The sequence below is a fragment of the Mustela putorius genome, unplaced genomic scaffold (assembly GCF_011764305.1).
Source record: "Mustela putorius furo isolate JIRA1106 unplaced genomic scaffold, ASM1176430v1.1 tig00003909_pilon_pilon_pilon, whole genome shotgun sequence".
Taxonomy (NCBI): Eukaryota; Metazoa; Chordata; class Mammalia; order Carnivora; family Mustelidae; genus Mustela; species Mustela putorius.
In genome coordinates, this window is record NW_025422057.1 from 36588297 (window position 1) to 36615296 (window position 27000).

Below are 27000 nucleotides of genomic sequence, written 5' to 3' on the forward strand. Positions count from 1 at the left end.
TCAACCTCCAGGTACCACCACATCAATTGTGGCTTCCTCAACTTCACCATCTAAACTGTTCCTCTCCTCCAGTTGTTGTCTGGAAGAGAGGAACATTTTGTTTAATTTTTATGTTACTTAGCACAATCTTTATTTATTAATTTACTTGTTTATTTTCTGTATCCCCCTGTCCCCACCTTCTCTCCCCACACCACACCCAGGTGTGCTCCGTGATGGAAGGGAAATTTTTTTGCATTATTCATCACTGTAACTTCATTACAGTGTTTGACCCTGTTTAAGTGTCTTGTTTGTTTTGTTTTGTTTTTGGTCAACAGAGATGGAAATTCTGTTGGCACAGTAGCTCGCACATGGTAGCATCATTTTTTTTTTTAAGATTTTATTTATTTATTTGACAGATAGAGGTCACAGGTAGGCAGAGAGGCAGACAGAGAGAGGGGAGGAAGCAGGCTCCCTGCTGAGCAGAAAGCCTGATGCGGGGCTCAATCCCAGGACCCTGGGATCACGACCCGCGCTGAAGGCAGAGGCTTTAACCCACTGAGCCACCCAGACACCCCAATGGTAGCATCATTTAAAAATATATCTTTAATAAATGAAAAATAGAGATTGTTATAGCTAGGAAAATTTTTAAAAGAGAAAAAGCCTCTCTTGTAAACAAGATTAATCCAAACTGCAAAGAAATAATGAGAAATAAAGGCACCCAACAATTGTGATGAAAGGCAACACAGTGCAGGTAGTGGAGTATGACAGCAGACATTTGCAACCACGGCATAAACTCTAGGCAATGAGAGACACACTGCCTTTTGGGAAGCACCATGATTGAGTTATGAAGTGTTCACGTTGGGGTGCCTGGGTGGCTCTGGTTTAAGCCTCTGTCTTCAGCTCAGATCCTGATCTTAGGGACTGGGATCGAGCCCCACATTGGGCTCTCTGCTCAGTGGGGAGCCTGCTTTCCCCTCTCTCTCTGCCTTCCTCTCTGCCTACTTGTGATCTCTCTCTCTATCAAATAAATAAAATAATAAATAAAATAATAAATAAATAAAATCTTAAAAAAATAATAAAATGAAGTGTTCAGGTTCTAGAGCCACCTCAGTGTGATTTTAAATGTCAGTTCTACATTTCTGCTATGTGATTTGGGGTAAGTTAATGAGCTTCTCTTGATTCCATTCCCTCACCTGGAATATGAGGAGAATAACCATACCCAACTCACATGCCTACTGTGCTAATTAAAAGAAAATATGATATTTACATGCTTAGTACAGTGTATGGCCTGTGAGGACTCAATAAATGTTAGATAATAAAACCATTATAATTCTGTGAAACCCAGCTCCATTCCTGAAATCATGCCCAGTACTTGGGGTCACTCTGATTATAGCCTATTACATTTCTAGCCACCACACCCTATCCCCCTTCACCAAATCATAATTAGTAGGTACTTTAAAAATATTAGTGACTAACAGGAAGTTTGTTCACGTGGGATGTGTTCCATTCCTGCCATTCCTATATACACAGTTATTATTGGTGGTGTTGATGCTATATTTTTCCATCTCTGTTGACCCAAAACAAAACAAACAAGACTCTTAAACAGGCAACAAGAGTATTGGGTGGAAGGGCGCCTGGGTGGCTCAGTCGGTTAAGCATCTGCCTTCCGCTCAGGTCATGATCCCAGAGTCGTGGGATCCAGCCCCACACTGGACTCCCAGCTCAGTGAGCGGGAAGCCTGCTTCTCCCTCTCCCTCTACCTGCTGCTCCCCCTGCATGTGCTCTGTCAAATAAATGAAATCTTTGAAAGTAAGTAAGTGAGTATTGGGTGGAAAATACTCCCATCATTGGAGAGAAGAGCAACCAACATGAAAGAACAGTAAATAGAGAAGGATTGACCTAAACCTTTCCAGTGATGCATTTCAGTGAGTAATTTTCCTTACATTTGATTTGTCCAATTGAGAGGGACAGGGTCAAGTCATTCTTTCGTTCAGCAAGTATTTATGAAGTGTCTACCAAATTTATCATGTAGAAAGAATAGGCTAGGAATACCTCCTCTGCATTCACCTCAACCCAGTTAACCTCTATTCAATATTTAGAATTCAGCACAGGGCCCCCTGCCTGGCTCAGTCAGCCAAGCAAATGAATCTTGATCTCAGGGTCATGAGTTCAAGCCGCATTATGGGCATAGAGCCGACATGGGGAAAAAAAGAAAAAAAGTAGAATTCAGCTCAAATACCATTTCCTCTGCTAAAGCTTAAGACTAGGTCAGGTCACCCTGGTAAGTATCCTCATGGCACTGGCAGCCTTACTTTTCCCCACTTGTCAGAATGTACTTAGGCCTTTGCTTTTTAGGTGATTATGTGCTTTACTGCATGTCTTTTCTGTAATCTACACAAGGGCTGGGACTTTGGTTTTGGTCAAGAATGTATCCCCGGTACTCAGCTTGGTGTCTACTCTGTAGTAGTTGCTCAATTCTGAAGAAAGGAAAAAATCAAGGCCCTGATGAAGGGATCCATTAGAACCTCACACTAACACTATTAATTCACCAGGACAGGTTTTGTGTTTTGTTTTGTTTTTTAAGATTTTATTTATTTATTTCAGAAAGAGAGAGAGAGAGAGCATGAGGGGAGAGGGTTGGAGGGACAAGCAGACTTCTCGCTGAGCGGGGCTCGATCCCAGAACCCTGAGATCATGACCTGAGCCAAAGTCAGATGGTTAACTAATTGAACCACCCAGGCACCCTGACACTAGGATAGTTTTGTCTTGTTTCTGGTGGCCTTTGACTCCCCAAGGCAGCTCTGCTCTCTAGGGCCCTGAAAAAGCAATATGAAAATCCCTGTCATTGAAAATAGTGCTATAATCCAAAATTGTCTCTTGTATCGCTTGTATGAAATGGCCTCATGGCGAATCTCTAAGCAAGGCACCAGCACCTGTAACAAAAGCAAAAATGAAATAAAGAAGTTCATCTTGGCTCAATATTATTCTGGCAGCTAAAGTTTTAATAATTCTTTTTAAAGATTCTTTTTTTTTTTTTTTAAGTAATCTCTACACCCAACATGGGGCTTGAACTCACTACCTCAAGATCAAGAGTCCCGTGCTTCAATGACTGAGCCAGCCAGCTGCCCCTAAGATTTCTTCTTACACTAAGTCTTGAAGTGTACCTTATTTCCATGCTCATACTGTAGCATCAGTATAACTCCCTGGATGAGAACTTGAGCACGTTTGACTTTATCTTCATTTTGGCAAATAACTACAACTTCTGCAATGATAACTTATAACGATAGCATGGCAAGCAGGTTTTATGTTTGTCTTCAGAAAATAACCAGTCATGCTTAGAATAACTAAACACTAGGTTATAAGTCTACATTGCTGACCTCCCTCTTTTTCTGGAAGGAAACCTTTTCTCAAGTCTCCCAGACCTTCCCTGTGTTTCATCGGCCACTCCAAAGTCAACCACAGACATGGGCCAATTAGGATTGCTCTCTTGAATCTCAGCCCACCTCCTCGGATAGGCCTGTGGTCCCTGCTCACCCATACGGGGCACCTCTCCTCTCCTTCCACTCTGAGGCCTCAGCATCTTTTCCCTGTACCATGAGGGAACTGCATCCTCCAATGATTCCACACACATATTTTCAGCTCACATTTGTGCTTGCACAAATTCTGTGAATTCACAGATAGGAGCCCCTACAATTGGGTTGAGAGGCTGAGAGCTGCCAGAAGTTCTTCAAGGACCAGGTAGACAACACACAGGTCTAAATGCAGCCTACTTCCTTTCTTGGCTTTTGTTGTTTGTTATTGTTGTCGTACAACACAATGATTTAATATTTGTATATATTGCAAAATGATCACAAGTCTAACTAACAGGGATTCCTGGGTGGCTCAGTCAGTTAAGCATCTGCCTTCTGCTTGGGTCATGATCCCAGGGTCCTGGGAGTCCCTTACTCATCGGGGAGCCTGCTTCTCCCGCTGTCTGCCGCTCCCCCTGCTTGTGCTCTCTCTCTCTCTGACAAATAAAATCTTTAAAGGAAAGTAAAAGTTTAATTAACACCCATCATCACACATAGTTAAAAATTTTTTTTCTTGTGATGAGAACTTTTAAGATCCCCTCTGCTAGCAACTTTTAAATATACAACACAGCACTATTAACTATAGTGACCATGTTGTACATTACACCCCCATGACTTACTTACTTTATAACTGGAAGTTGGTGTATCTTGACCACCCTCACCCATTCTGCACTACCTCTAGTCACCAATCTGTTCTCTGTTTCTGTTTTTGTTTTTTAGATTGGACATAGAAGTGGAATCCTAAAGTATTGTCTTCTCTATATGACTTATTTTACTTAGCATATGCCCTCAAAGTCTATCCCAAGTTGTCTCAAATGGCAAGATGTCTTTCTTTTTGACAGCTGGATAGTATTCCACTGTACATATGTACCATATACTTGTTTTCTAATACACACCTTCAATTTACAACCCCCAGGTGGTCAAAAAGAGCACATCTTTGATGGGACGGGATTTTTTTATTTGGTTTTAAGATTTTATTTATTTATTTGAGAAAGTGAATGAGAGAGAGCAGAAAGGGCAGGAGGGAGTAGGGAGAGCCAGACTCCCTGCTGAGCAGGGAGCCTGATGCAGGATCCCAATCATAACCTGAGCCAAAGGCAGATGCTTAACCGACTGAGCCACCCAGGTGCCCCAGGTTTTGGTTTCTTGTTTGCCCATCCTTGAGGGAACCAAAAACACTTCTTATTTTACAATGAAACGTGGTACGTGTGAATCAGACTGTGATAAGTAGAGTGATATGGCTTACACCACAGCTCCCCTCCCCCCAATTCTGGAGGGATCTGCTGAGAAGGCCTTTGGGGAACTGTACCTGTGATCTCATCAGAGCACCTGGTGTGAGTGTGAGTGCAGGAGATAAAGGCTGAGGCAGGCAGAGTACGAAGGACGGGGATGAGCCAGTTAGAGAGTTTAGAATGTTAGGAATTGTTGAGCATCCATGAAGGACGTTAGGTACAAACACGTTAGGGTCAGATCTGTATTCTTATTTTTTTAAGATTTTATTTATTTATTTGACAGACAGAGATCACAAGTAGGCAGAGAGGCAGGCACAGAGAGAGGGGGAAGCAGGCTCCCTGCTGAGCAGAGAGCCCGATGTGGGGCTCAATCCCAGGACCCTGAGATCATGACCTGAGCCGAAGGCAGAGGCTTTAACCCACTGAGCCACCCAGGTGCCCAGATATGTATTTTTAAAGGATCATCCTTTTTAAAGTGTAAAATCCAGAGAGAATAGAGAGAAAGATTCTCCAGAGATAACAGAGAGAAAGATTCTCTCAAGATAAAGGAGACTCTTTCTCCTTTTCTGCCTATTTTATCATGCGTGTTGAAACCACAACTTTGCCAGTTGCCCAAACTGGAAACAAATCATCCTAGCCTTACCTCTCGCTTACCTTCCAAATGGCGATCAAGTCCTATGGACTCTACCCTTAAAAATTCTTTAATCTACCCAATGTTCTCATTCCCACTGCCAAGTCCTTTACTCAGACCCTTCCCACCAGTTATATGAACTTTTCCAATAGCGTTTTTCATGATCTCCCTACATAGGGACCTCCTCCCCGAATCTGTTCTCTAGGCAGCTACCAGAGATCCTTCCAGAATGCAAATCTTGTAGTTTTCCTATAGCTAAGTCTTTTTCACGGCTTCTCCAGGCCCTGAGGAAGAAGTTCAAACTCCTTCCTGCTGGCAGAAAGCCATCTGCGATGCGGACCCCTGCAACAGACTCAGCTCTAAGCACTCTCCTCCCTTGCTAAGCAGTACTTCAGCCTCGTTGAATTCCTGGCAGATTCCCAAACAGACCAGAAGGTTTCAAATCCACCCACAGAGTCTCCATTTCCCTCCTTCTGAGTCGATTTTTCTCAACCTTCCCTAAAGAAATCCCATTATTATTAAAAATTCAGTTAAAGGGTTATTTCCTCCTGGAAGCCCGCGTTAACCTCCATCTTAGCCACGCTGTCTTCTGTCTCTGTCCCGAGCAGCCGCTCCGGAGTTTTCCCGAGCTACTTGCCCGGCAGAGGTGACGCTTGGCTTTGTTCACTGTTTCTCCAGTCAAGGACCATCTACATTATAATCTTGTTTTTTAAAAAAAAGTTTGTTTGCTAAGAAACAAAAACAGTTTTTTGCTACGGTTTTGCTTCCTTAATTTATCATAGGGCGACTGGGTGGCTCGGTTGGTTGGGCGACTGACTCTTTATTTCAGCTCAGGTTGTGATCTTGGGGTTGTGGGATCCCCGAGCAGGCTCCATGATTAGCGGGGAGTCTGCTTGAGATTGTTTCTGCTCCTCCCCTCCCCCATCTCTCTCTCAAATAAGTAAACAAATCTTTTTAAAAAATAAAATACATTAAAAAATACCTACCATCATCACCATGTAGACTCCCGTGCTCCAAACCAGTGCATGGACCTGGGCCCAGAGTCTGCTCTTGAAAACTCTCCTAGATGACGGGTAATGTTCGTTTCTTGATCAGGTACCAATTACACAGAGTGTTTATTTGTGCAAAATTTACTGAGCTCTATCCTTAGGTTATGCATACATTTCTGTGCATATGTTATTTTCAATGAAGAGTTGAAAAGTAGAAAGTCCCTAGGTTATTTTTGTGGACACTGATGGAGAACCATCGACTTATCTCTCTTGCTATGAACTGTGAACTCCTCCAGGGAAGTGAAGGCATCTGTTTTGTCTCTATATTCCCACCGTCTTTTTAGTACCTACAACATAGTACACACTGAATGAATGATTGCTAAATCAATGAATGAATGAATGAGTGAGTGAATGAATGAATAAAGGGAGAGAAGTGGCTTGTGGGTTCCTTCCTCTCTCACTCTTTTCCAAACATTTGTTCCCTGCCCCTACTGGAGCCCATGAAAGCTCATACCTCAGAGTTACATTTCCGAGGTACACCTTCCCTGAATACTCCCGTAAGTATTCTGACCTATAAGATGCCACCTGACTTCCTCTCTCCCACGTGCCCGGTGTGACGGATCCAGGGCACCAGCCTGATGAGGACAGGAGCAAGTAAGCAGGTGGAGGACGTTCTGTCGCAGTACCAGTACTTCTGCCCTGCCTGGGTCGGAGCCACCTGGCTCGGGCCTTTCTCACCATGCCCGGGAATCAAGCTGGAGAGAGTATGTCCTTGGAGGTACTGAACGGCTAAAGCTTCTACTTGTATCTCGGATATAAACTGCTTCCCAATCTACTCAGATCAACTTACATGAGAATTTGAAAACTCTATCTTTGAATACTTAGGAATAGCAATGGAGATTTTTTTTTTTAAGCTAATTTACAGTAGAAAGTAAGAGACATCCTGGGTAAAATATTACGCAAGTCATTTATTCAGCCACAGATGATTACCAAAAGTTTCCTAAAGATGCAATGAGGAACAAGAGTCATCTGCCTTAATGGAGATCACAGTGAGAGTGTGTGTGTGTGGCTGTGTGTGTGTTGTTGGGGGTAGAGGTCCAGACCAACAGTCAAATGGTAATATTAAAGAGGACTTCAACTCCCTCTATTTTGACCTCAAACTTTCTTTCTGAATAAGTTCATCTTTCCAGCTTATCTCTTAAAGTCAGGCAAAAGACCCTGTGGACAAAGCATCCCCTGATGGGAACCAGAACTACTCAAGCAGTAAGGACTGGCCTGGGCCAGCAAGGCCTGGGTGATTGATCCCAAGACAACCTGACCAACCTGACCTTGACGACTCAGCTGCATTTACCCACTGACCTTTGTCCCACATTTTCCTTATATAAACCTGGAAGTATTTTTAGCACTTTGGAGACAGTCTTTGAGACATTAGTCCAAGGTCTTGCAAGTGTTGGCCTCGCTGAAATAAATCCCTTTCTTGTTTCACCACCACTCGTCTCTCTCCCTTTGGATTGTTGTCAGTGGCAAGTGGCCAGACTTGGTCTGTTTGGGACCCCCTGAGCCAGGGGCTCTTGCACCCCTGGGCCCCCATTACAATATGTAGCTTTTTCACAGCAGCTATGATGTGCTGGGCACTTTGCATATGTTAATTCGTTTCATCATTGTAACAATTCAGTGATGCCCTATTATTATCCCCATTGACAAATAAGGGAACAGATGCATTGTAAAGTTACAGACTGATACAGTCATGAAGATACAGTTTAGGGAGTAGGAACACCTGATCTAGTCCTAAGGGTCAGGGAAGATTTCTCCAAATACAAGAGGTTGAAGCAGAGGTCTGAGGATTGAGTCAGAATCTAGTGGACAAAGAGGTCTCAAGGAAGAGCGTTTCAGGCAATGGAAATAAAAGGTGCAAAGGGGTAATAATTTGAGGAACTGGCAGGCTGCCTTATAGCAGGAGCACAGGGAGCTGGAGATGAGGCAGGAGAGGTAGACAGGAGCGATAGCACCCAAGTTTGTTTGTTTTTCCTCTATGTCTCAACTAGTATGATAAGGTCAGGAATAGAAGATATAGGGTTTAGTCTTAGTTTTGCTCTTAATAACCTCAGCCATCTCTCTGTGGCTGTTTCCTTATCTGGAAAAATGAGTGGATGGACGGGAGTTCTCAAATGGCCCCTGATGCAAGAAACAAAGGCAGAAGGAAATGTAGATAAAATTAAATGTCCTTACTGACAAATACTTGAGGCAGGCAGAGTTTAGCCTTCCTCTAGGAAGCTCCCAACGGTCTTAAAGTGAATGCCTTGTCGGAAGAAAAAACAGCCTTGGTTTGATTACAGCAAGGCGTCCAGTATCTGCTGAGTCTTCTTTAGCATATGAAAGTCCTTTTGGAACTTCCCTTACCTTTACTTCTCCCCACCCCAAGGTATACAAGTCAGCTGCCCCCTCGCAATCCCAGCACAACAGGCGGCGACAGCTCTTTCTGTCTTTGGGTCCTGTACCTGTGCTTTAGTAAAAAACCACCAGCTTTGCTCTGAAGACACCTCGAGAATCCTTTCTTGGCTTTTGGCTCCAGATCCCACCGAACCTCACCTATATTCAAAAAACATCAGCCCCTATGGTTCCAAAGCTGTGGCTCTGGGTAGGGCTCTCTGGGAAGCAATTGCCCATCCGGAGTACAGGCTCCAACTGCTGCCAAATGCCCTAAGGCCAGGGGTCTTGGCAACCCAGGGGCCCAGTCCACTCAGCCACACTTGCTGGCCTCTCCTTTGCAGATTCAGTCCATACAAATGATGGAGAACATCACACATAAGTAATCACACAGCAAATATGGCTGCGAGCATGGTTTGCTCCCCTCACTTGAAGGGTGAACTGCTAATAACAATGTCATTAAAATAACTGCTTCTTTGAAGAATTTACTGTGTGCCGGGATTGTACCAGCTACTTTAGGTAGATTTCTCACAATAGGGCCTGGTTAAATTCAAAAGCTGAGGCCTCAAGAGATTACATAACTTTGGTAAGGTCTTCACCACCCAAATGTGTTCTGCCTACTGAGCATGTCCAGCCCTGTTTCTGATTGCCAGGTGTGGTAACTCCAGCAATTTTCCATGGCTTTGCTAGTGGCTGAGTTGGAATTTGAACCCAGCTCTGACTCCAAAGCTTATGGTGTTGACCACCCTTCCATGCTGCCTTCCCTTCTTAAAACACAGGCAACTCCTTCCTCTATAAATGGAATGACATTGTCTCTTGAAGTCCTTTCTGGGTGAGGAAAGCGCTTTTTATAGCTTGGGACTGCTTCTGTTTACTTGGTCTCTTCCAGCACCGGTTAATCCCGTTTGCAGCTGTGTCCTTCACTGTCCTTACACTGTATTCCTAGGTTTCCTCCCTGCAAAGACAACTCCAGGGAAGCACATGGTGTCTGCCTGTGTGCCAGTAAAGAAATTTCACTCCCTTCGCTTCCCAAATCGGCCTACCTTTCTATAAATAATCGTTCTCCTCCCTCCACTCGGGCCTGTGAGTAGTTTGGTCACTTAACCAAACAGGCACACTCACAAAGCAAGGAGAGGAGGGGTGTTGGAAGGGACAACGTGAATGACCTTGCAAAGGTGTTTAGCCCACTGCGGGCAGGATTAGCAAACCTGAAACCTCTACAAATATTTGTGTTCCTCCGTAATTCCTCCTCCAGACAGCCCGCTCCTCTAGCGCCAGCCTCGCCCAGTCCCCTCTCGGCTGCTCCGAGATACAAAGCCCAACCCGCCCATCTCTTTGCAAACCCCGATAACTTCAGTCCCCATGTTGAAACTCGTCGGTGGCGGTGGCGGGCAGCACTGGGCATGCTCAGTAGCGGGGACAGGTCTGGGAGGCAAGGAAGCCGCGTTTGAAGTCGCGCGGCCCGGGGATCAGAGGGAGGCGGGCTGTGGGGGCCCCGGCTGGGGGTCCTCGGGGATCCCGGATTCCGCGCCGGGAGCCGGCATGCTCCCGGCCGGCGCGGCGGGGCGGGCGCGCGGGGGGCAGAGCACCGAGGAGCGGGGGGAGCCGGTGGGAGAAGGGGAGGAGCGCCGGGCTCGCCATCCCCCGGCGCCGGCTCTGCGGCTGCTGAATCGGAAACCGCAGGGAGGATCCGAGGAAATAAAGACGCCCGAGAATGACCTCCAGCGAGGCCGCCTGAACCGGGGCCCGCGCGCCGCCGCACCAGCCCCCGGCATGGGCGATCGGGGCGGGCGGCCGGAGCACTCGGCCACGCACGCCCCGGGGGCCCCCGCCGACACCGGCGCTGCCGCCGTGAACGGGCTGCTGCACAACGGCTTCCACCCGCCGCCTGTCCAGCCGCCGCGCCTCTGCAACCGGGGCCCCGCGGGCAGTGGCGAGGCGGCACCCCCGCGCCTCCCGCTCTTGCCCGAGCTCCAGCCGCAGCCACCGCCCCCTCAGCACGACTCCCCGGCCAAGAAATGCCGGCTGCGAAGGAGGATGGACTCGGGGAGAAAGAACAGGCCGCGTAAGTCCCTCGCTAGGGGAGCGCCCGAGCGAGGCAGGCGCATCCCGCGGGCCCGGCACCCGGGAGCGGTGGGGCAGGCTCTGCTGTGCGCCCGGTGCGCCTCAGCGCCCGCTGTCGGGGGAGTGTGCGGAGGGGGCTCCCGGGACTGATTCTTTCCCCAGGGGCGCCAGGCACTAAACATCGCCGCCTGAGCCTCACGCTTGCTCGCTTCAGTCTGTAGAATGGGCCGAAAGAATGCGGACCCTGCGCTGCTCCCTCGGTCACGACTCTAAAAAAAGTCAGCGCACTGCCAGCCTTTCTAATTTGCTGATGGGAAAATGCACGTGTGAGAACATTTCTCGGGGTCCGGGAGTAGGCGTTGAGCTGGAGGGACAGCTGGAACCGCCCTCTCCTTTCTCCTTGACCCTTTTCCTTCTCAGAGTTCGTCTTTCTGGGGTTGGCGCTCAGGCAGCCACCTTGTCCTTTGAATCGCAGAGTAGCCGCCAGTACCTCGGGTCTATTGGCAAGCGCCAGGCCTGGAGGCGTGGAGTTTGACAACCCCCCAAATCACAGCCTATTAAATGCTTTTTCTTCGCAGCCAATGAGAGGACCTGTTGGCAGCGACACACCCACTGATACCATGTGGGCCGGAACTATGTGGACCAATGATAATTGGAGGTGGTTTTTCTTTTTTTCTTTTTTTTTTTTTTTTTTTTTTTTTCGGGAACTAGGGATGTAGGGTTGAGGGTTTCTAATGGTAATGTGAGGCGTAAAAAGCTGAAATGCGTTATTTCACAATCTAAAGCTTATATATGATGTTAGTCTATAAGAGTACCTTCCCTGCAGGACATTGTGAAATGTAAATTTGTAGATCAAGTTTACAACTGGTTTCTCCTATCTGAGCCGAACCTCATTCAACCGGTTACCTCTTTTCTGGGTGTCTTTAATGAAGCTTATAAATGGCAAAAAACAAAGTAAGTAGAATGCACTGCTAATTAATGATTGCATTCAACATCATTTGCATATGTCTGATACTGAGAAATTGCTAGTATAGGTTTTGGATTTATCTGTAAAAACTTGATATTTGGCAAACTTTTTTGTTTCTATCTTTAGACTCTCAGACTTTGGGAAATACTGGTGTGGGACGTGACTCTGATACTTGTATTTTGTAGATCTGAAAAGTTTAGATTGAAAGTTAAAAGTCTTGTCTGGAACTTTGAAGTCACGCAGCGGATTTGGCAATGGTTGTAAGGAGGACATCTACTTAGCACTTGAATTTGTTTTTTTGTTGTTATTGTTGCTGTTGTTGTTATGGAGACTTGTTGGAAAATTACTTTCTTTATGGGCTTAATATTGATTACTTACGGTTTATTAACCTATTCTACTTCTTTCGAAACCACATTTTAGTTATCTCTCTGATCCACGCGTACAAATTGTATGACAGTTTGCAATGTAAATTGCTAAAATATATTGAAAGAGAACTATATTGAGATTTCCTGTATTACAGATAGCTTAAATGGTCTATGAGAGCATAATACCGTTTGAAGTACCTTTTTAAAAAAATTTTTTTAAAGATTTATTTATTTATTTATTTGCAGAGAGGGATCACAAGTAGGCAGAGAGGCAGGCAGAGAGAGAGGAGGAAGCAGGCTCTCCGGAGCCAGATGCCGGACTTGATCGCAGGACCCTGAGATCATGACCTGAGCCGAAGGCAGAGGCTTAACCCACTGAGCCACCCAGGTGCCCCGAAGTACTTTTTTTTTTTTTTTAAGATTTTATTTATTTGATAGAGAGAGAGACAGCGAGAGAGGGAATAGAAGCAGGGGTAGTGGGAGAGGGAGAAGCAAGCCTCCACCTGAGCAGGGAGCGCGATGTGGGGCTTGATAACAGAATCCTGGGATCATGACCTGAGCCGAAGACTGAGGCTTAAGGACTGAGCCGCCCAGGCACCCCTGAAGTACTCTTTGAGGAATTTTAAAGTACACTCTTTTTTTTTGACACTGAGAGGGACCATAAGTAAGCAGAGAAGCAGAGAGATGGGGGAAACAGGTGCCCTGCGGAGCAGAGAGCCCAATGCGGGGCTCCATCTTAAGACCCTGAGATCATGACCCAAGCTGAAGGCAGAGGTTCAACCCACTGAGCCACCCAGGTGCCCCTAAAGTACACTCTTAATAATAGATTGGAAGCATAGAAAAAATAATTTTGAGCCTTAATTTGAGCTGGCAAACCCGCAGGGGTTTTTATCTTAGAATACAAGAAAAATACAATTTTATGCCTGTATGTTTGGTGTCAGAAATTAAAGTGGTTTATATTTTTTTATAAAAATAAACACCTTAGTTACTTAAATTCAATAACCAGCACTCTTACTTATATTACCTTTAAAATGATTAATCAAAATCAACTTTTCATTATCCTACCATGTTTTCTTTTCTCAAATTTGAACTAACATTTTTGAAATAAATTTTACATGTCCCGAGTCACATCTGTTGTGTTCACTACCAAACTTTCCCAGTGAAAACTAGGTTTGATAACTTTACACCTAGCCTAGGTATCTTTTGGGTATCTTTTTGATGTTTCGGTATCTTTTTATAAAAAAAAGATAGTGCTCTATCAGTTCATATTTAGGTTCTCTAAACCACTTAGAGTTAAGCATATTCCTATTTTCTAATAACTGATAGATTTTATGTGAGCAACTATAACAGATTATTAGATGCTTTAAATAAAATATAAGAGTGTGTTGGGGTGGAGGCATCGAAGCTAGACAAATAATTCCTGCTTACCAGTTTACAGCACAGACACCTGAGTCTACTACCTAAACCAGAAGTGTGTTCAAGACAGCCAGATCTCACTTCTCTCAGATAAGCATCTGGAATGCTGGTGTGAGTAGGTGTGTTTCTGTTTGGTAATATCGAGGTTAAAGTGCGGTTCATAAATGTTTATGTTTAAAAACAATGAATGGAATGAAACAAACAATTCAGTTATTTCTAATTGTTTTAAAAATGTAAATCTCAGTGTAGGGACTCTTCACAAGACTGTAATCTAAACACCAGACCCGTGGCTGGTTGGTTTTGCTAAAGCAGGAGATGGGAGCATTGGCCACTGTTTCCATCAAAAGTACTGTCATCTCACTACTAACCCTTGGAAGGCTTTTCTTTTTCTTTTTTTAATTTTCTTGATTTTATTTCAGCATTACTGCTATGTAATTGTCAAGTTACTAGTTCTCATCTTGAGATGCTGGAGTTGGCTAGGTGATCTTCAGGTGTGGTTTCTTGCACCTTTCAAATTCTGACACTTCAGAGCTGATAGTTCTTTCCATGTGACTCCTACACGAGTTATCTACTCTGCCACATGATTAAGATTTAATTATGGTTTGCTCTGGTTTGGTTTTGGTTTTGGGTTTTTTTGCCTTGTGCTGATTGTTTCATGAGTGTTAGTTGTCTTCAATTAAGTTGGAAGTCGGATTGTAGCTGATCCAGTTCTTTCTCTTATGCCTTGCACCTTGGGGACATGAACATTTGATTGAGGTCAGGGAGATAAGGTACAAGTGACATTTTCTTCACCTCATTGAGGTAGCCGTGTCTGTCTATAAGATAGACTTTGGCAAAAGTCCTTCAGTGGAATTTCCATAAAGTATCAACTGGGAGATTCCTTCAGCCTGCTCCTTGGTGCTTTGATTCTTTGAAGCACACATAAGTAGCATCCTAGAGAGTCAGCTCATTTCCCAAATATTTTGAAACTAATAATAGTCCTTATAAAATGCTGAGAGGACCTAATGTGTTGTTAATGGTATAGCCATTCATACTCAGGATGGCTTCAGTTTGAAATGAAGCTGAATGGCCTCAGGCTGATTATTTTACCTTTCTACTTCAATTCTGTATGATGAGATGGAGATAATCATACTAGCTCGCTGGGTTGATGTGAGGATTAAATGAGATAGTATATATTAAAAATGTAGGTTCCTGCTTGGGACATAGCAGTTATTCAACAAATGCCAGCTGTCATCATCCACATACAGAATCCTGTCCACTGTTAATCCACAGGACAGGACAACTGAGCTGGCAGAGACAACCTCAGACTGACTTAGTTTTAAAAAAATATAGGATCAGAATAAGAAAAGCCAAAACGTTTTATCTGATTAGCTCTGACACTCTCAGTCTTTCAATGATTTTTTTTTTTTACCCTTCCCCAGTAAAAATAGTGGATAATACAAAAATGTAGGAGAAAAGCAGTTAAAAAGTACTCACAGACAGAGAAAACACATATTTAAAATGTACATTTTTTAGGGGTGCCTGGGTGGCTGAGTGGGTTAAAGCCTCTGCCTTCAGCTCAGGTCATGGTCTCAGGGTCCTGGGATCAAGTCCCACATCAGGCTCTCTGCTCGGCAGGGAGCCTGCTTCCCTTCCTCTCTCTGCCTGCCTCTCTGCCTACTTGTGATCTCTGACTGTCAAATAAATAAATAAAATCTTTAAAAACAAATAAATAAATAAAATAAGATTTTAGCATAAGCATTTTCTTATGGCATTAAGACATCGTTTTTTAACATTATATTAAAATATATTAATTATATTAATATATATTATATTATATCATATTATATTATATTAATTATATTGGATTGATATATGGATATACCAAAATTTATTTAATCTTTATCTCATAGCTTTAGGCTGTAGCGGGGGTCTCTATATCATAAACATCACTACAGCAACAACTTTGTACATAATTCTTTCTTAAGTCATTTTTTGTATGTTTCTTTGTTTTGCTTAAAGATTTTATTTATTCATTCATTTATTTATTTATTTGAGAGAGCAGGGGGAGGGGCAGAGGGAGAGGAAGAAGCAGGCTCCCCCAGGAGCAGGGAGCCAGATGTGGGGCTCAATCCCAGGACCCTGGGATCATGACCTGAGCAGAAAGCAAAAGCCAACTGACTGAGCCACCCAGGCGCCCCTTTCTGCGTTTGTTTTTTTAAAATGTATTTACTAATTTGAGAGAGAGAGAGAGCACACACACATGCATGAGTGTGGGGAGGTGACAGCGAAGAGAGGGAGAGAGAGAATCTCAAGTTGGCTCTCCACTGAGCAGGAGCCCAGCTTGGGGCTCAGTCACACTCCCCAGAGATCATGACCTGAGAGGAAAGCAAGAGTCCAGTGCTCAGCTGACTGAGCCACCTCGGTGCCTTTAAAGTTATTTTTGTTGGGATTGGTGAATACATTCTTTTTGGAGGAGGAACAGAAAAGGCACCAAGTAGTATTCGGATGTTGCCTTGAAATGCTGGGTGTTTTAGACCACAAGGACACTGTTAGATGAGCCACCCTAGTGGAGGGAGGAAAAAATGCCAAGGGGATTGTTGGGGTCACCGAACACTATGCTGAAGAAAGCAAATATTTGGGCATCATCAGAAGGCTGGGGGATGGGTGCTACCCTCTCCATTGCCTCTTCTGTTGTGTGGCAACAGGACAGAATAAGGACTGGATTAGTGCCAGCAGCCTCCTGTGGGGTGGAGGGTGGGGAGCTCTGGCTTCTCAAATGGTTTAGATAGAACACTATTAGCAGGAAATGGGTGAGAGTTCAGTATACACAGAACATAATCATGGGTACAAACTGAAGAAACCTGGGTCCGTTACCAGTTTCAGCTAGCCACCATCATGAAAGTGAGAGGTGTCAGTTTTCTAAATATTGGAGTATTCAACTGTGGTATTCAGGTTTTCCACTACCACTGAATCAGGCTAATTATAAAAACCAGGATAAAAAGATAACAGGTAGAATTTTCTGGTTGGATCTGCATAGAGTGTAGATATATGTGCCTTTTTTTTTTTTTTTTAAACCATATTCAGTGCTTCTAGGTGGATGGGAAGCATTGCAAACTCCACAACAAAAGGCAGATGGGAAGCAAGGGCACACTATAGTATTGCTACTTCTGGGACATGGTCAGAGTCCCAGGTTTGTCAGTGAAGTTATGAGTTGTGCAATGCACCTTTGAACTGAAGACTTAAGAATTTAAGGCCCAAGTGTCCAGCCTCTAAGTGGTTAAGCCAGGTATCGGGATATGTTAGACAGGTGAACACTTTTCCTCAAAAGATCAGTAAGCAAATTTCAGCATTAATCCAAAGCATATTTGTTTGGCACAGTAACCAAAGATGGAAAGAGTACTGCAAATTTTTAGCATGTGGGACATGGCACAAGTAAGTACAACAGAAATCCATCATGGTTTTAGAAACAGAATTAGTAGGGAAACAAAGGAGAACTAGTTCTCATTGACTGGTTTCAGGGGTTTGTTTTGTTTTTGTTTTTGTGATTGCCTGGCTTGTGTATGTATGTGTCGTTTTAAAACAAACCAAATGCCATGAGAGTAAAAATAAATCAAAGTTCTACTTCTATGATACTTAATTCCATGTGCTTTAGCTTTAATACATAGGTCAGGATTCACCTTGCGTTGCAGTATTCTGATTCAGATATGGAAACTGTTCAGTGTACCGAACGTACTGCACAGAATTTCTAAGTAGACCTTTTCTCCAGATAGTGCAGCTGTCAAGCTTGGTATCTCATTACTTAATTCATGCCATCTCTTAGATGCTTAGAGCTGGCTAATCACACGTGTGTGTTCATATTCTCCGTCAATTCGAAGGGGTGAGGTAATGTTATTTTTAGAGCCAGTTGCATCAAAATAATGGTCTGGACCTCTAGCAGATTTCCTCTGTAGTTGGGAAGGAGGACAGGAAAAAGTCATGACATAGTGAGTACTTGCAGTAGTCACTTTCAGTAATCAGAGTAGCTGTTGTTGTGCGACATCTGTATGCCTAGGTTCTTATGAAAGTATGCAAATTACCAACCCTACTTTCCATTTCACAGATGGGGAAAGAGAGGCTCAGAGGGGTGAAGGATCCTGCTGGAAGACTTTGTAGTGAGTGAATGGGCAGGGCCAAAATTCAGACGGAGGTCTAAGTCCACTGACAGCTAGCTGGCTCTCTTTTCTGCCACAATAAGTCTACTCTTTATATCAGGGAAAGAAGTGTGTTCTGTAAAATTTTCAGAAGAGATAAGCGTCTGCAGTCTGTGCCCCTCTGGCAGAAAGCTGAACTGAGGGTCTGTGGAAATAACAGTGGCCAGGCACTGGCCAGGCATGGGCACTTAACTACGTGCCGACCCGCAGCTAAACGCTTTACATGGATTATTTGAAAAAACACTCCTCGCACCCTGTGAGATGGGTACGACTATGGACTGAATGCTTGTGTGTCCCCCCAGAGCTTATATATTGACCTTGTAACCCCCAAGGTGACTGTATTAGGAGGTGGAGCCTTTGGGAGGTGATTAGGTCGAGAGGGTAGAGCCATTGGGATTAGCATCCATAAAAGAGACCTCAGAAAGCGAGGTTATAGCCAAAAGCCAGCCATCTAGGAAGCAGGCTCTCACCAGACACCGAATCCACCAGCACCTTGATCTTGGACTCCAGAACTGTGAGAAATAAATTTCTGCTGTTTATAAGATACTCAGACTATGGTAAGACAGATCCTATCATGATCTTCCTTCTTCAGGTGGAGAAACTGAGGGAGGGCCCAGGGGCTCAGGGTAAAACCATCTGATTTCAGATTTTGACTCTGCCGGGCTAGGCTCAAGATCCTAGAGGGCTTTCGGAAGTGTGAGTAGTGTTCTGTAGTGGAAAGAGCTTTAGAGCCACCAGACCTAAATGTAGAGCCTCACTGCAATATGTGTTTTTTTGTTGTTGTTGTTTTTGGTATTTTTTTGGTTTTGTTTTTATAAAAGATTTATTTATTTTAGATAGAGAAAGTGTGGGGGAGGTAGGGGCAGAGAGTTTTAAGCAGACCCTGCACTGAGTGTGGACCCTGACATAGGGCTCCATCTCAGGACCCTGAGATCATGCCCTGAGCCAAAACCAAGAGTTGGGCACTCAACGGACTGTGCCCCCCCAGGTGGACCAGCACTGTTTAATAACAGTATAGCCTTAAGGTGAGATCCTCAACTTCTGGGGCTACTTCTTCTTCTTCTTTTTTTTTTAAGATTTTATTTTATTTATTTATTTGACAGAGAGAGCACAAGTAGGCAGAGTGTCAGACAGAGGGAGAGGAAGAAGCAGGCTCCCTGCCAAGCAGAGAGCCCCATGTGGAGCTCCATCCCAGGACCCTGGCTGGGATCATGAAGGCAGCCACTTGACTGCCTGAGCCACCCAGGCACTCTGTGGGACTACTTCGTGAATAGAGATAATGGGGGCCTATCTTTTTTTTTTTTTTTTTAAGATTTTATTTATTTATTTGACAGACAGAGATCACAAGTAGGCAGAGAGGCAGGCAGGGGGGCGGGCAGGAAGCAGGCTCCCCGCTGAGCAGAGAGCTCCATGCGGGGCTCGACCCCAGGATCATGACCTGAGCTGAAGGCAGATGCTTTAACCCACTGAGCCACTCAGGCGCCCCTATCTTTTTTTTTTTTTTTTTTATTAACATGTGGTGTATTACTTGTTTCAGGAGTATAGGTCTGTGAATCATCAGTCTTACTCAATTCGCAGCACTTACCATAACACATATTCTCCCCAGTGTCCATCACCCAGGCACCCCATCCCTTTCTCCCCCTCCCCCCCCAGCAATCCTCAGTTTGTTTCTGGAGATTAAGAGTCTCTTATGGCTTGTCTCCCTCCCTGGTCCCATCTTGTTTCATTTTCCCATCCCTTTCCCACATGACCCCCTGCCCTGCCTCTCAAAATTCCTCATATCAGAGAGATCATATGATAATTGTCTTTCTCTGATTAATTTACTTTGCTTAGCATAATACCTTCTAGTTTCATCCACATCATTGCAAATGGCAAGATTTGGGGGGTATTGATGGCTGCATAGTATTCCATAGTATATACTATATGCATAGTATTCCATTATATGGAATACTATGCATATAGTATATACTATGGAATACTATGCATATACTATGGAATACTATGCATATATATATATGGAATACTATGCAGTATATATATATATATATATATATATATATATATTCTCACATCTTCTTCTTTATCCATTCATCTGTTGATGGACATTAGGTTCTTGCCATAGTTTGGCTATTGTGGACATTGCTGCTATAAACATTGGGGTGCCCATGCCCCCTTGGATCACTACATTTATATCTTTAGGGTAAATACCCAGTAGTGTGATTGCTGGGTCATAGGGTAGCTCTATTTTCAACTTTCTGAAGAGCCTCCGTGCTTTTTTCCAAAGTGGCTGCACCAGCTTGCATTCCCATCAATGGTGTAGGAGCGCTCCCCTTTCTCTGCATCCTCGCCAACACTTGTTGTTTCCAGACTGGCTAATTGTAGCCATTCTGACTGGTGTGAGATGGTATCTCACTGTGGTTTTGATTTGTATTTCCCTGATTCCGAGTGATGCTGAACACTTTTTTGTGTGTCTGTTGGCCATTTGGATGTCTTCTTTGGAGAAATGTCTGTTCATGTCTTCTGCCTCATGGAGCCCATTTTATTCGTTGTGAGGACCAAATGTGGAAAATATAGTAAGTGTAGAATAGAATGACTGCACCCTGGTGTGTGCATAGTAAAAGATATTTTGCTATTAACACTAGCGACTGTTAATAAAGGGCATTTAATATTAATATTAATATTATTGGTGTTATTTCATCATAGAGGCTTTTAAAACTTTGTAAAATCTCAGAATTTGCATGAACTCATCTTGCCTGGACTGAGACTGGGCCTGGGTTTCAGGGTATGTTCCAAACTGACCTAACATCACATCCTGAGTGAACTCCCTCTGACGTTTCTTGAAGCGGGATATGTGGCCTGTGTCACAGTTCAGTGACCTCATTGTTACTTTCAAAAGTTGCCCCATTGCAGCTCCTGAAATGGAGTACAGCGTGCCCTGTCTGAGGGTGATGTTGGCAACTTTGTGACTAAGAAGACTGTCATTTATTTTACTGCTAATTTGGTGCCGGGACGAAGTTAACTTTTAAAAAAGCAAGTTTCTTCCTTTGATCTTCAGATCTTGATACCTCAACCCTTGAGTGAAGCAGGTAAGGCACAAAAGAGATGAGAAGGATTGGGAAAGTGAGCACTTCGCCTTTGTAAAAGCTGCATGAATCAGACAAGGCTTCAGAATTCAGAACAGCTGCATGGAGTTCTTCAGCCTTCTTTTTTTTTTTTAAGATTTTATTTATTATTTGACGGAGAGAGAGAGATCATAAGTAGGCAGAGAGGCAGGCAGAGAGAAGGGGGAAGCAGGCTCCCCGCCGAGCAGAGAGCCTGATGTGGGGCTTGATACCAGGACCCTGAGACCATGACCTGAGCCAAAGGCAGAGGCTTAACACACTGAGCCACCCAGGCACCCCTTTTGGCCTTCTTTTTAACCCATAGCCTAGCAAACTTCGTTCTGGTAGATGAGGACATGGGTATTTCTGGGCACTTGTTGCCTTTAAGACTAGCACATGAACCTTCTGGTGCACCTGGCCTTGACTCTATGCTGAATCTGGGCCACAGGGCCTTTAGCTTGTGCCTCTGGACAGTGTGAGCCTACATGAACCTCTGTGAGTTGGGGCCAGTCTGGGCAGTGTCGCTTACGAGGAATCCTCTGGGGCTTCTTGGACACACAACTCCTTTACAGCCTGAGGTACGTGGTCCAGGAGTGAGAGAGACAGGGGTGGACTTGTGTGACTTCAAGCTTGATATGGGTCAGCAGTGTGATGAGGCTTGCAGCAGAATGTAAGCACTCAGATGTTAGCTATTATGGGTGGTGCTGTTAGATGCCCTTCCTTACACTAAGTCAGATCAGACTCTCATAGCTTCTACCTTGGCCGCACATTGTGTCCAGTCTCTCTTTTACATGACTGCTTACTAGATATTTAAAGACAGCTATTTTATCTTGACTTTCCTTGCGGTCCTACCCTCTGAAAAACCAAGACCCACACACTCCCCTGCCAGACTCCATCATCCATGTGAGTCAGTACCGATTGGGTTGCCAACAGTATTAAAGCTTAGATGGAAGGATGGCCTCTTGAGTTGTCATAAAGGGGATTAGGTAAGTACTGACCTGGGTGACCTTGAACACTGAGATTTAATAAGCCTACAGGTCCCACAGGGGCTAACTAGTTTTTAATCCCTGGGCTAGACTCTACATGTGATACTTGGCTTCAGTGATTCCAAGCTGGAGTGTGGTCTGAAGCCCGTTGCCTGGCTTGATTTTACTCAAATACTATGGCATTTCCAAAAGTCACTAAACTCTGTGTGTATGAATCAGAGAACTTGTTGAGGCTGTCTGTTTATGATTCATACTTTATTATATTTTTTAAATTTTTGTTATTCATTTGACAGACAGAGATCACAAGTAGGCAGAAAGGCAGGCAGAGGGAGAGGAAGGGAAGCAGGCTCCCTGCTGAGCAGAGAGCCCGATGCGGGGCTCAATCCCTGGGCCCTGAGATCATGACCTTAGCCAAAGGTAGACACTTAGCCAACGGAGTCACCCAGATGCCCCTATCATCAACACTTTTAAAGAGTGGTGAGGGGTATCATGAATAATTATACCAGGACCACAGGCATAAACTGGGATTATCCGAGGCCAGCCAGGATGAGTCCCCATGACGTGCTGTGCTGCTCCTACAGGCTCTGAGAGCTGGCTGTACCCATTACTTCCTAACTCTGCATTTAATGTCCTTGTGTCGGTAGCTTGAAATTGGCTACAGTGGGTGTGTTTACACTGTGGAAATTGGTGAACAGTGAAAATCAAGGCTTTATTTTTAGAGAGCCAGTTGCTAAACATTTACCAGTACACCTCTGACCAGAAAACAGGTCATGGGTCATGCGGAGTAAAGTCCCAGAGACCATCAGTAATACAAGTTGAATTATTAAAGCATTTGAGTCAGAAGGGGAGGAAAAGGTCAACATGTCCTCTACTAAGTGGGACAAAGCCAGAAGAGGAGGAGTTAGACAGAGGAGCTTCATTCTTAGGAAAGCAAGTATTTTACGAATATTTGAGGGCCCACTATGGTGTAAGGGTAGAATTTAGAGTCACATTGTTATCTGTCTCCCTTTCTCCCTCTTAAATTCCTTCCCCAAATACAGTTGGGTTCCATGCTGGATAATGCAATAGGTAGAATAAGCAGGTGTTACTGTACTAGCAGTACAGCAGGAGAACTAAGGAAAGGAGAAGAAAATAGTATACAGATATATAACAGTATACAGATAAATAACCATATATAATAGTATACAGATAAATAACCATACCTGCACCAAAGTGCTAATCATAGGGAAAGCACAACTTTGGGCTTCTTTATACTCATTTTATGATTCACTCTTGTTTTTGTTTCAAATGACTTGAATTGTCTTGAGCTATATGTTCATTATACATGGATTGGGAAACACCAACATTTCTTTAAATAGGTGCTACGTCTGCCCCAATGAGCCTTGCACCTTTCTAGAGTAATTTAAAGTTAATTTACTGTTGGTGAAAGGGCAGGGTGGAGTTGCCGGAGTACCTTTGTTCCATGTTTCTGGTTAGGGCAGACAGGTTGAAATTTGTCCCAGCCAAGAGGGAAAGGAGCTTGACATGTTTGTTTCCACCAACAGCATCTGTGCGGCCAAAAAAGGGACTTCTCCAGTTTGTTCCCATTTGAATTTTACTCCAAAGGTGACTAATGTTCCACTGTCCTCTCACTGTTTTGTAGGAATGTTTGGAAAGTGTTGGGAATTTAAAGAAATCTTTTTATCTAGGAAAATTTCAAACGTTATACAAAACCAAAGTGTTTATCCAAAAAGTGCTAATCATCATTTGGCCTCTCTGTCCATTGATGTCCTATCATATCTGTTACGTCCAAACCTCCCCTTTTATTTTTTTTTAAATTTTAAATATTTTTATTTATTTATTTGACAGACAGAGACCACAAGTAGGCAGAGAGGCAGGCAGAGAGAGAGAGGAGGAAGCAGGCTCCCTGCTCAGCAGGGGCTCCATCCCAGGACTCTGGAATCATGACCTGAGCCGAAAGCAGAGGCTTTAACCCACTGAGCCACCCAGGCGCTCCCCAAACCTCCCCTTTTAAACTGAATGACTTACAATGAATCTCAGATACATCATTTCAGTGGGAAATGCTTTCATATGTATTTCTAAAAGGTAAGAACTCTTTTTAAAAACATAACCCTAATCTGTTAATTGCTGTAAAAAGTTAACAATGTGGGGACGCCTGGGTGGCTCAGTTGGTTAAGCAGCTGCCTTCGGCTCAGGTCATGATCCCAGCGTCCTGGGATCGAGTCCCACATCGGGCTCCTTGCTCCGCAGGGAGCCTGCTTCTCCCTCTGACTCTGCCTTCCACTCTGTCTGCCTGTGCTCACTCTCGCTCGCTCTCTCTCTGACAAATAAATAAATAAAATCTTAAAAAAAAAAAAAAAAAAGTTAACAATGTGTTATTTTCGGTTGAACTATAACATTTTATGATGCACAGTTAGAGGAATACATTTAGTTATCTAACTATGGATAAAATAGTTACATCCTGTTTGTTGATAGGTAGATGAAAATTTGACATTGTGTGTCCTGGAAGGATTCAGTTTTGTGGGTTGGGAGGAGATTGTTGTTTGTTTTGCCAGTCCCTGTTACCGTTAGTGTATGATTAATTTTTAACCATTTCTTCATGGTCGGAGACTTCAAACTTCATTCTTGTAATGCAATAATCCTGTGCCCAAAAGGTGCTTGGGGAATCACCGCAGGCTCACTGGCTTAGAAGTGACTCGTATCTCCTATGTAGTTTTCATCTTGAGATTGAGAGTTTGGGAACAGCATTAAAAGAATTCCAGCCTTCCTGCCTCCGCAGCCACTAGGGTGAGAGCAGGTGAGCTAGCACTCATCCTGAAGACTCAGGAAGTAGGACTGGGATCAGGCTGGAGGTCTGGAGATGCTGCCTTGAAGGTTGAACCTGGGTTTTACAAGAGGTTCCCAGGAGGGGTATTGCTGAAATTCCTGTGGTTTGCTATTCTAGACGATCTTTACCACAAAAAAACAAAAACAAAAACAACAACAAAAAAAGAAAAAGATCCTTAATCTATTTAGTATCACTCTTGCTTGTCAAGCATTTCTGGGGATCAAACCAGTTAAACATCAGTGAGTTCTTACCTGTGTTAACTGCCAGGACTGGCTTACTCTTGTGAGTCTTAGGAAGTTTTCAGTTTTTATGAAAAACGTGCTTTGGGCGCCTTGGTGGCTCAGTGGGTTAAGCCTCTGCCTTCAAGCTCAGGTCATGATCCCAGGGTCCTAGGATGGAGTCCCACATTGGGCTTTCTGCTCAGCCCGGAGACTGCTTCCCACCGGCCGCCCCCGCGTCTGTCTCTCTGTCTACTTGTGATCTCTCTGTCAAATAAATAAATAAAATCTTTAAGAAAAAAAGCTGACATGTCATTTTAAAAATAAAAAAAGAAAAACATGCTTCAGATGCATTCTCTACATTTGTGTCTTCTTTGACAGAATACTGAGGATCATGTGATATTTTCTAATAATTTAGGGGCATTACTATACCTGTTTTTATACTAGATTGTATAAGTACTGGTGTATAAATGGTTGCTCTCTTGTTGCTCAGCAGAGGATATTTGCTATGTACAGGGTGGAAGTTTTTGAAAAGGGTCCAAACATTTCATTCAAGTTCTGCTTTAAAAATATTTTTGTCTATTTAAAAGCTGTCATTAAAAAGCATATCAGAAACCACCTAAGTAATGTTTGGGTGAGTTCCTTCACTTCTCATCTTCAGTTCTGTCATCTGTAAAGTGGGCATAATAAGAAGGCCTACCACATTGGGTTGTGAGAATTAAATCAGATATTGTACATAAAGCTCCTAGCACAGAACCTGCCACGTAGAAAGCACTTAATGTTAGTTGGTACAGAGTTGCTGCTGGGTTAACCCATTTATTTGTAGACCTTGGAATTAGCTTCTCCTGAATTCTTACAAACAGACCATTGATTGGCCAGTTGGTGGCTCTGAAGTCTTTTAAAAAATTTGGCCTGTGTGCAAATGTCCATATAAAATTGCATAAAATTGCACAGGCTAATATACCACTATAGTAAAGTAGACCACACTCAAATCTTAGGCAAGACTTAGTTTTTGCTTGGCAAATGCTCTCACTCTGGCATAGGTCAGTTATACAACAGGTAAATGAATAACCTGTCCAGTTTAAAGTTATAGCACTTACTATAAGGTTTAGATGCTTTCATCTGATTTTTGTGTTTATTACATGCAAGCTGAGGAGTTGTTAGTTTTTTTCAGTGTTCAGCTATTTGTGAAACATTTTCAGGAGATCTTTCCCAGTTACTGAATCAGTTTTTTTTTTTTTTTTTAAGATTTTATTTATTTATTTGACAGAGGGAGATCACAGTAGACAGAGAGGCAAGCAGAGAGAGAGAGGGAAGCAGGCTCCCTGCTGAGCAGAGGCCCGATGCGGGACTCGATCCCAGGACCCTGAGATCATGACCTGAGCCGAAGGCAGCGGCTTAACCCACTGAGCCACCCAGGTGCCCCCTGAATCAGTTTTGATAACAGAAATCCCCGGATTGCAAGGAAAACTGTTCAAAAAACAGTGAGGATTTGCACCTACTCTTTTAGTCAAACTTTTCTCCATATTGTGTAGTCCCAACGTAGAACAAAAATAAATTGGATGCTGAAGTTTATGAGAGTACCGCTATCATCTATAAGTGATAACTGTCCAGCCTTCATATTCATCAAAACAGCGTTGTTCTCATAGATGAACTTTACATTAAATATGTTATGTGTTTGGTAAAGTTAACCAATATAAAGATGTTGCTTTTATCTCTTTCATATGTGAGGTCTAGAGTTCAGATATAATAAATTTCCAGTGCTAAGTCGTTAGAAAAATCTCATCTTAATGATGAAGAAAGGCACTCTGTCCCCAAACTAAATGGCACCAGAAAAATATTTTCAATACTCATATTTATAGTTTTAGAGTTGAAACCTCTTTTTCCAACTACATATTACATTTAGCTGTGCCTTTGATAAAAATTGTTAGAGTAAAAGAATACATTTATTACTAATGACAGTGATCGTCACTTCTGGAAACATGCCAGCGATAAGCCAGAAGGCGTCTGAGAACCTGGAAGGAAGCCAGCCACCCAAATCAGTGTTGGAAAGTAGA

At 43.6% G+C, this 27000-nt stretch overlaps 1 protein-coding gene across 11 annotated transcripts in view; it reads left to right on the forward strand.

Annotated features, from left to right (window-relative positions):
- Nucleotides 1-27000, forward strand: part of PANK1 (pantothenate kinase 1) — a 109528-nt gene that overhangs the window by 42784 nt on the left and 39744 nt on the right. Inside the window, exon 1 of one of the 11 annotated variants that reach the window (XM_004749685.3) lies at nucleotides 10074-10892. The exons of 7 other annotated variants lie outside the window; for them this stretch is intronic. In XM_004749685.3, the coding sequence (XP_004749742.1) occupies nucleotides 10190-10892 (703 nt within the window). In that variant the 5' untranslated portion in view covers nucleotides 10074-10189. Of the gene's footprint in view, nucleotides 1-10073; nucleotides 10893-11603; nucleotides 11846-20734; nucleotides 20898-27000 lie in introns of those variants that run through there. 3 more of the 11 variants (XM_004749686.3, XM_004749687.3, XM_004749692.3) reach the window with 3 other exon arrangements.